The following is a 10,471-nucleotide window of genomic DNA, read 5'->3' on the forward strand; positions in this document are numbered from 1 at the left end:
CTGGACGTTTGTGAGATTTAATGAGTGCTTAAATCTGTTGTCGAGAGAGGATTTGGCAACAAGCGAAAACTAACAAAAAAGAATCAAAGCTTTTGTTTAACCCTTGTGCGTCCATTTAAAAAAGTTACTCAAAACTGTCATAATATTATATATTAATATTATTTTCCACTTTCAGTGAGTTAACTTTTTTAACCAATATCAGTCCTGATCATAACTACCAAATATTCATTCATTTTCAGGATTTTAACACTTTAAATGTCAGTTTGTTTACATAATGCTACTGTTGTTTTTCTACACACACACACACATTTCTCAATACACACATACAAAACACACTCTGACATCCATACCAACACACACACACACACAATTTGCATAATTTATTCAATTGGCCTGCAGTGCTCTATAATACAGCAAACAGAGAATAGGGGGAAAGCTTGTATTTGCTCCATAGGCTAAACATGAGAAAAATGGCGCCATCTGGGGGCACCATTCCAGGGTTCCGGAATGAAAGCATAATATCATATAATTCATGATTTTATGCTTTAATGGCACTGGGATCAAATATTGCAATTTTAATGGGTTTCAATGGGGACGTTTTTGTCCTGAAGGGCCTGAGTGTGACTATTTTGTGTTCACAGTGTATTATAGATGTATTATAGGAAATGAGGTTGAAATATCAAAATTCCCCCCAAAATACACACCTTTGGCAAAATGTATGCTGTTGGCATTAACACAGCCAAAATGATCGAACAAAAATGTCCCGAAGGTCGCACAAGGGTTAAGTGCCAATAGACAAAATGTCATACGGCAAGAGATAACGTGAAGTGAACATACTGGATTCAACAAAGATTATGAAAGATGCCTGTATTGAATCTAAAGCAGAATTACATGAAAAGCTCATGACTAAAGCAATAAAATGCAAATTCAAATTGAGGAAATCAAACTGATTTTGAAATTCATAAACGCAGAATTTTCATGAGCACACCAACTATTCGAGTTCTAAACTCCAGTTTAATTATTTGTAAATAAAATAACATTAATACATCTCACGATAAAATTGTTCTGGTAACACTAACTCAACATCTCGCAAAATGTATTTAAACATTTTTTTGGTTGGCAGCGTCAAGACAAACTAAGAGCTTTTTTTTGTTTCACGTCGTTTGAATCGCCTGAGACAGACATTTAGAAATAAAGAACAACATGCAAAAATCGACATTTCTGGACAACCAATTCTCAATATTTAAGGCAACTCTTCATATACTGTAAGCAGTGTTTCAATAGATCAGTATAACAGAATTCCTGTGCATAATCTCACATTTAGATACTTTGTGTATAAAAGTCATCTACTGTATAATTCTCTCAATCATATTAAGAACTAATGATTGAATAATTATGAACTGTGTTTTCAGTCTGACACACTATATTCAGAACTAGTCCATCTGATTATAAATGACTCCTGTCACATAACGAGTGAGAATTATTAAAGATATTATTTCTAGAAGTTGATCATGTCACAGGAAGGACGTTTCCACAGGTAAACTCTTTAAAATGTCTTTGAACTTTCTGTAACACTGAAGAACACGTTGATTCTTGGCATTTCCAATTGCAACTTTTGTTGAACAATTCATGCAGAGTGATGCAAACTTCACGAAACAATGTCATATTTCACCCCAAAATCAAAAGAACGAAATAAGCATTTATGTTTTACATAAAGAAAATGAAGCATATTATTAGACATTTCAATTTTTACATTGTAACATTAGTTTTTCAGTAAAAAAATTAAACAATAACAATATATAATTTAAATGGTAACACTTTACCGTTTATTCGTTAACGTTAGTTAATGGCATAGTTAACATGAACTAACAATGAGCAATACTTATACAACACTTATTAATCTTGGTAAATGTTCATTTCAACAAACCAAAGTTTTTAAAATTAAACGTAGTATATGTTAATATTTGCATTGGATTTTCTCCCCAATTTGGAATGGCCAATTCCCAATGTGCTCTAAGTCCTCGTGGTGGCGTAGTGACTCACCTCAATTCGGGTGGAGGAGGACGAATCTCAGTTGGCTCCGCGTCTGAGACCGTCAATCTGCGCATCTTATCACGTGGCTTGAGACGTAGCGCGTGTGGATGCTTCACGCTATTCTCCACGGCATCCACATACAACTCACCACGCGCCCCACCAAGAGCGAGAACCACATTATAGCGACCACGAGGAGGTTACCCCATGTGACTCTACCCTCCCTAGCAACCGGGCCAATTTGGTTGCTTAGGAGACCTGACTGGAGTCACTCCAGCTGTGATAGTCAGCGTCAATACTCGCTGAGATACCTAGACCCCCCGGAAAATATTATTTTTAATGAATTAACGTTAATCAAGTTTAATTATTGCCGTAAAAAATATTGTTCATTGTTAGTTCTTGACACCTAATGTATTTACTAATGTTAACATATAATGTTAACTTTATCGTAACGTGTTAACATTTACATTTTAAAGTACTATTTTAAGTATACATCATGGTAAATTTCAATCTGAACAATAAGTTTCATTTTCTTGAAGCAAAATATACAGTAATTTGCTATTTTTCTTTTCATTTTGTGTTGAGCCGTTTTCGTGAGTCACTCAAGAGGCACAAAGTGAGACGCAATGATCAACGTTCATGAAAATGGAAGACAAACGAGCTGAAGAGACGAGAATATCTGTGATTTGAGCTGTGAGCTTTCATTCAGAGAAAAACCAATAAACGAAGTGCTTGAAAACGAAAACTTTGTGATCCTAAAGCACTCAACAACACAGTCGAAACACCCTTAAATAAAATGCTCAATAAACAGAAGTTGCTGTACCGACAGTTAAACGGAGACACAACTTCCTGCTTTGAGCTTCATGGGGAAAACATGGCCTGATTATTTAATGAAGAAATATAAATGAGGTTGAGATCGAGCTGAGAGATGCATAAAACGGCTTTCATCTAGAATGAGCATAAATCCTCATTTTTAGCAGCAGCAACACATTATGATAGTGATGAAATTATCTGGATTTAAACGTGAGAACGAGTCAAACGAAACGTCAAAGCGATAATACACCCACCCTTTCAGAGCAATGCATCATGGGTAATTCAGAGCCAACATACAGCAACAGATTCCAAATTATTATTTTGTTTTATCTTGTTATTTTCTTAAAATAATAAACAATTTAAAGGAAAGTGGCCTGGGGATGAAAGATTATTCATTCATTTGTTCTTGGAGTTGATAAACTGCATTAGTGCAGAATCATTTAAATAAAGAATTCATTTGTTGTCGTTTAGCCTCAGAAGAGTTGAAAGTGCAGAAAAAAAACACGTATGCATCCACCCGCTGTTCCCTGCAGAGGTCAGAGGTCACTCGACAGGCGCTGTGCTCTGTGGTTTGATTTTAAAGATGCAGATGTGCAGATGAGAGGCGATCTCGTTACAGACGCTAACACAGTACCGCACCAGATCGAAGAGAGACAGAACCTGACGATTAAAAACAAACAGATGTTAGTTTAATATAGTGAACGGAAAAAAACAACACATTTATTTATAAAAAAATTAAAAAAAATCTCCCCAATCTGGAATGCCCAATTCCCAATGCGCTTTTAAGTCCTCGTGGTGGCGTAGTGACTCGCCTCAATCCGGGTGGTGGAGGACGAATCTCAGTTGCCTCCACGTCTGAGACCGTCAATCCGCGCATCTTATCACGTGACTCGTCGAGCGCGTTACCACGGAGACATGGCGCGTGTGGAGGCTTCACGCTATTCTCCGCAGCATTCGTGCACAACTTACCACACGCCCCATTGAGAGCGAGAACCACATTATAGCGACCACGAGGAGGTTACCCCATGTGACTCTACCCTCCCTAGCAACCGGGCCAATTTGGTTGCTTAGGAGACCTGGCTGGAGTCACTCAGCACGCCCTGGATTCAAACTCACGACTCCAGGTGTGATAGTCAGTGTCAATACTCACTGAGATACCCAGACCCCTCCATCAAACATTTCTTACACAATATTTATTCAAAAATATCTGAAAACAGAAACTATGCAATTTTGACGAGATGCAATCTCACCAGAGAAATCCACAACACCAGATACTCATCGATAAAACTGTTGAAATACTGATCGAGGAATAAGAGACCGGGCCCGAGAAACGCCACGTCATGAAGATGCATCTCACTCTTCGTCATATGAGCCACCTGCACAGTACACAAAACACTTACAGTCTTTTAATTTAATGAAGAATGTCTTTATAGATTCGGTAAGCATCTCGCACTCACCACTAATTTATTGGTGATTTTGGCCGATACGAAACCGAAGGCCAGAATATACAGACAGGGGTGCTTCTCAAACAGCTGGACGGCTGATTTTTTATAAATCATCATGGCGAGAACGATCACAGAGCCGATGTGTAGGACGGGAGATAATACACTCGTACCCTGAAACACACACGCACAGTGATAACATACGTTTATTATGTTAGCTTGACGAGTCAACATACTCTTACTCAACAAACTTTGTTTAGGGAGACCAACAATTCAAACACTAACCCCTCCAAGAGTTTTCAAGCTACATCCACCAAATTTGGCACAGACCTTCAGACTGTTCTGGAATAGTGTGCTGTGTCTTTTCTAACTGATCTGACTTACAGTTTTCGCCCAGCGGACGATCAAAACTGGCCAATGCAATGTTCATCAGCTGTCAAAAATTCTAATGTAAACAAACCCACAATAACAGTCCGACTGTTTGATTACTGTAATAATGTCTGTGTAACCATCAATAATTACAACATTCAGACAAGACTTGGTCAAGCCAACATCTACGTTTGTCTTACCTAACTTTACTTATCTACTTCTATAATGCACATCCTGTACGTACCGCTATAGTGGATCCGTTTTTTCCCACGCCGCCTGTAAGTATGATTCTGAAGTAATTGGTACATGAAAAAACAACCCCAATAAATGTGCAAAGGGCCGGAATTATTTTCATTTGGATGTTTATTACGGGAATCTGTTGAATGGAAAACAGATAAAAATACATTATTTATAAATTAAACAACATAAGTAATAATTAATGAGTAAATTTCATGTAACCTGTTAAGAGAATGTCCAGGTCATATTTCACCTAAAAACTACATGAAATAAAAAATAAATATAAGAAATTAGATTTTTAATAAAGATTTTTTTAATTGTAATTATTCTCATTAATGATTCGTTATATTCTCATTACTGTAATACAGTAAAAATATTGTACAAATTACTGCAATACAATTATTATTTTATTTAAATCAGCATAAAGGCAGTAGAACGATTACTACCATGATGTGCGGTATAAACACTATTCCAATACTTTATGATTTAAACACTTTAAATTAAAAAAGAATTGTGGTGAAATATGACCCAAACATGATTGTGAGATTTACCCTTATATAGTTATTCATTTATATTATTTAGATTACTTCCTTTACATATAAATACAAATATATGTTTATTATGTCTATAATTTTTATTGTGCATAACTTGCATAACATAATTAGGATACAATGTAATATACTGTATTAATATATTTTTTAATAATCCAAAGAATAAAGAGATATTCATGGCATCTAATTCCTGAAAGAATTCAAATGAATCAATATTGATTGTTTTTAGAACACACACAACTAACTATGTTATGATTGTTAATATGGTAAGACAGGCATCTGACATGCGAGTGTTGGGCAGAATTACCGGAGACTGCCAGAAAGCCGATCCGCCCACAGCAGCCAGCACATACACGAGAATTATGAAGATCTGCACTTCTGTCACATCAATACTGAGTGGAGGAGAGACGGGTTAGTGCAACACAATACACGTACACACTCACAGACACACACACTCACAGACGCACACTCACAGACAGACGCACACTCACAGACAGACACACACTCACTCACAGACGCACGCACTCACAGACGCACGCACTCACAGACGCACGCACTCACACACGCACTCACTCACAGACACAGGCACTCACTCACAGACACAGGCACACTCACAGACGCACACTCACAGACACAGGCACACTCACAGACGCACGCACTCACTCACAAACAGATGCACACTCACAGACACACACACTCACAGACGCACACTCACAGACAGACGCACACTCACAGACGGACGCACACTCACAGACGGACGCACACTCACAGACGCACACTCACAGACGCACACACTCACTCACAGACACACACACTCACAGACACAGGCACACTCACAGACACAGGCACACTCACAGACGCACACACTCACAGACGCACGCACTCACAGACAGATGCACACTCACAGACAGACGCACACTCACAGACGCGCACACTCACAGACACACACGCACACTCAGACACACTCACTCACAGACACGCACACACTCACAGACGCACACTCACAGATGCGCACTCACAGATGCGCACGCACTCACACACACGCGCACACTCACAGACTCACTCACAGACGCACACGCACACTCACAGACACACTCACTCACAGACACGCACACACTCACAGACGCACATGCACACTCATAGACACGCACTCACTCACAGACGCACGTGCTCACTCACAGACGCTCACTCACAGACGCACACTCACAGATGCGCACGCACACTCACAGACGCACACTCACAGACACGCACACTCACAGACGCACTCTCACAGACACATTCACAGACGCGCACACTCATAGATGCACACGCACACCCACAGACGCACACACTCACTCAGACGCTCACTCACAGACACATTCACAGACGCACTCTCACAGACACATTCACAGACGCACTCTCACAGACACATTCACAGACACATTCACTCACAGACACACACACTCACTCATAGACACACAGGCACACCCACAGACGCACACACTCACTCAGATGCTCACTCACAGACACATTCACAGACGCACACACTCACAGACACGCACACTCACACACTCACAGATGCACACTCACTCACAAACACAGACACACAAACACAGACACACACACTCACACACATTTCAATTATCACAGGAACTGGAGTCACTCCACTTTGCAAGTGTGAACAAGAACTGATCTGAATTGATTGGATCTGAATTAAAAATCAATTTCAGCACAAGGTTAATTCGTTTTTCAGCCTGTGCGGGGAGAGCAGAAAGCTGATTGGTGCATTGCTGGGATAAGGCAGGCAGGAGAGCCATTTGATTGGCCGTTTAGTGCTGGATTTACCGTTATGTTCCAAAACTTGGGCCCAACTGTAGCCGTAAACGTCTGCAACAACGTTAGACAGATCTGCAGTTCTGTAAGATCGAATCTGCCCATGGGACAGTGACATTTACACCACTCAGACTAAACAACTTTCAGAATAAATCACTGTTCATAAACATCGACAGTTATACTAAATACCGTAAGTTTAGTCAGTCAACAACTTTCTACACTTAAAGTCATCATGAAATCAAAATGAACTATTTACTGTCACAATAAACGTTCTTACAGTGAACAATTCATCAGTGCACGTTATCCCAAAAAACAAAACAATGTTTGTCTTCCTCTTGTTTGTCTGGAGTTTATACTTACATGCCAAAGCGCAGCGTACCAGATACGTATGTCTGCCAGTGGGCGCAATAAAACATAAACATGCCCGCAAAACAGCAGAAAAACATCCAATCAGGGTGAGTGCCCAACTGCACCGCTATACTGGTGCCCAGCACCACAAACACTGAGAGAGAGAAACAGAGAGACAATATGCGTATTTTAGTAATTATGAAAGAAATATTTAGTTTGTAATAGTTAGGGGTGGGCGGTATGACCGGTTGAAATGTTCAGTCACAGTAGGAGTAATTTTATATCACAATATAGTTATTTTGTGCTGGAACGTCAACAAAAACGCTTTCTATATTACCTATTTTTTGATAATGCACTGAATTAAATACATTTACCTAAATACTTTTTAAAAATGTATTATGTTACACATTGGAAAAAACACAGGATTTGTATTGTTGCACTATATACAGTCATATCATCCAGTCCTAGTAAGAGTTTAGAACGGTCACCTGTGGATAACGAATCGCAGCCGTGGTCAAACAGCTCCCCCAGTGGTGAACTGCTGTTAGTGCGTCTGGCCTGTTTTCCATCAATGGCGTCCAACGACTGATAGACGAACAGACCGACCGCACACAGAAGATACGCCCAGAGAGGAGCCTAAACACAGATCAACAGAAATATATACTCGTATACGCAGTATCTGTGGCGAAAACACATTCATAGTATGCCAGTACTTACAATGGACGTCTATGGGGCAAGTGTTACGGAAGGGTTTAAACGCAGAAATGTGAAGCTCGTATTTTTGTTCAAGCACTTACATGTATTATTCAGTGACGAATAATTCTTATTTAAGCTGTAAAGTGTCTAAATCATCCTTCTGAGGTGGGACTACTTTTTTAGGCGGATGAACTTTTGCTTGTTACTGATTATATAATGTAATGTAATGTTACTAGTGTATTCTTGTGGGTGGAGTTTGCTGCATGTAAACAGTGCTTTACTGATCACTGCATCAAATCACTTCCTGGTATACTTGCACAGATATCTAGTGAAAGTGACTGGGTTTACTTTTTTACATACAAGATTGGATAAAACTTTACACGGACAGGGTTTCGAAGTGATTTTATTACACTAGTTTCATGCTAACAAATTTAATTTTTAAGTGTTACGATTCTACTTTCAAAACAGTGTAATAGTTGCATATTTTAAACGTTTATTCAAAGTGCTGCACGCTTGCCCCATAGACTTCCATTACTGTACGTGTATTTTTGTTAGTATGCATAAGGTGAATTGTCAGTACCTGTTCGGTGGCAGTGGGGCAGTAATACACCAGCACCAGCGTGGTGAAGATGTTGGTTGCCAGGCCAACAACAGTAATGACGTTGGGTGCGATCCAGGGTGGCATCGTGTGAACGAGCCACTCCCAATACCTCTGCATGACGGGTTCAAGCAGGGAGCGACCGGAGCTGCTGTAGCGATGCTCCTCCAAACGCTTGAGCTGGTGACGGGACAGAACCGGCGCCGGCAGCTCAACCAGACGCCTCAGTGCACTGGGGGCGAACCAGCATGCTGAATCCATGCCCCGCCCATGGTCACGCCCCCCGCCCCGCCTCCCATGAGGCCCCGTCAGCCCACTCATCCCCTTAGCCGGAGTCTGAGCCTGACTCCGCCCACTGCTCTGCCCACACAGCCACTGCAGGGTGGCAAAACACCTTCAAACATGACAGAGAGTACAAAATGTTAAAACAGTTGTAATAAATGTTAATAATTTGGAGATATTTTCAAATATTTAAGAAAATTGCGACTCATTTCACCTGTTCTATCAGTCGCAAGTTAGAAAAACACGCCCCCCTCGGACACAGACCACACCCCTCAACACAGGCCACGCCCCAAAACACAATGCACTTCCTGGGTTCAAACTATTGAGACTAAATAGACAGATTATTTGTCTTAAAGTGCGTATTAATAACACATTTAGACCAATATTCAAAACATCAACATTATGCAATTAATCATTTGAAAAAATTATGCTTAATTAACAGTTAATAAAACACAAGATCAAAACTCTTAAGAAATGACAGAGATATTTAAGAGTTTACCAGGTTACAACACACACACACTTTCGCTTAAACAGAAAACACAAACACTAACCAAAAGTACCTTAAAGGACCATGTTTAGAACCAAAAACCAGGCAATGTACTATGGTAATACCTCGTTTTTACCAAAATACCTTAGTATTTATAAAAGTACCATGGTATTACCATCTGACCTCATTACTGTACCACCACGGTACATTTAGTAAGATCTGTCATGTTAAAATACTGACATGGCAACAATAACAATACTAATTATGGTCATTAATATGATTATTAGGGTTATGAATATGTTAATTCGCCTCATTATTATGTAACAGTGAGTATTCGTGTGTTTAAGCCGTCAGTGTTCCCGTGCTATCGGGTCAGATCACTCATATATCGCAGGGGTCAGTCTCCGGTGGTCTGTCAGGTTTCTCTGGACCGAATAGTCCCGGTGTTTACGGGTCAGGGTTCGAGTCCCGGTCAGGTTCAGTGTTTGTTTGATCTTTTAACCTTCTAGCTGCGTAACTCGCCCGATACTCACAGATAAAGTCCAGATTCAGCCGCAGGAAGAGCGCAGAGACAGCACCAGCTGTGATCCTGATGTTTCGGCTCTGCTGTTGGTTCTGCCGGTCCCGGTCTGCTTTGCGCGAGCTGCTAAAGCAACGCCACCGGTCACTTCCGCCGCCGCTCAACACAGATGAATCAAGAGCGTCATACAGGCGCTGATCTGCGCAACACAAAGTGTGCATCAATATTGATCAATTTCACAGCGAGATTCATCAATAACCATCAAATGCTGCATTATAATTCTAA

General features: G+C 40.3%; 1 protein-coding gene across 5 annotated transcripts in view; it reads right to left on the reverse strand.

Annotated features, from left to right (window-relative positions):
* Positions 1 to 10,345, reverse strand: part of LOC127439143 (choline/ethanolaminephosphotransferase 1-like) — a 154,923-nt gene extending 144,578 nt beyond the window's left edge. For 2 of the 5 annotated variants that reach the window (XR_007896858.1, XR_007896859.1), the window contains exons 1-10: positions 10,200 to 10,345; positions 9,394 to 9,507; positions 8,880 to 9,291; positions 8,092 to 8,239; positions 7,616 to 7,757; positions 5,751 to 5,835; positions 4,900 to 5,031; positions 4,302 to 4,460; positions 4,095 to 4,220; positions 2,044 to 3,504 (exon numbers count right to left, since the gene is read on the reverse strand). Coding sequence is in view for 3 of the 5 variants with exons in the window: in XM_051695249.1 (XP_051551209.1) it covers positions 3,388 to 3,504; positions 4,095 to 4,220; positions 4,302 to 4,460; positions 4,900 to 5,031; positions 5,751 to 5,835; positions 7,616 to 7,757; positions 8,092 to 8,239; positions 8,880 to 9,218 (1,248 nt within the window). In the remaining 2 variants the exon portion in view is untranslated. Of the gene's footprint in view, positions 1 to 295; positions 3,505 to 4,094; positions 4,221 to 4,301; positions 4,461 to 4,899; positions 5,032 to 5,750; positions 5,836 to 7,267; positions 7,353 to 7,615; positions 7,758 to 8,091; positions 8,240 to 8,879; positions 9,292 to 9,393; positions 9,508 to 10,199 lie in introns of those variants that run through there. The other 3 variants (XM_051695249.1, XM_051695250.1, XM_051695251.1) reach the window with 3 other exon arrangements.
* Positions 10,346 to 10,471: the final 126 nt, after the last annotated feature.

The sequence above is a fragment of the Myxocyprinus asiaticus genome, chromosome 50, assembly GCF_019703515.2.
Source record: "Myxocyprinus asiaticus isolate MX2 ecotype Aquarium Trade chromosome 50, UBuf_Myxa_2, whole genome shotgun sequence".
Lineage (NCBI taxonomy): Eukaryota > Metazoa > Chordata > Actinopteri > Cypriniformes > Catostomidae > Myxocyprinus > Myxocyprinus asiaticus.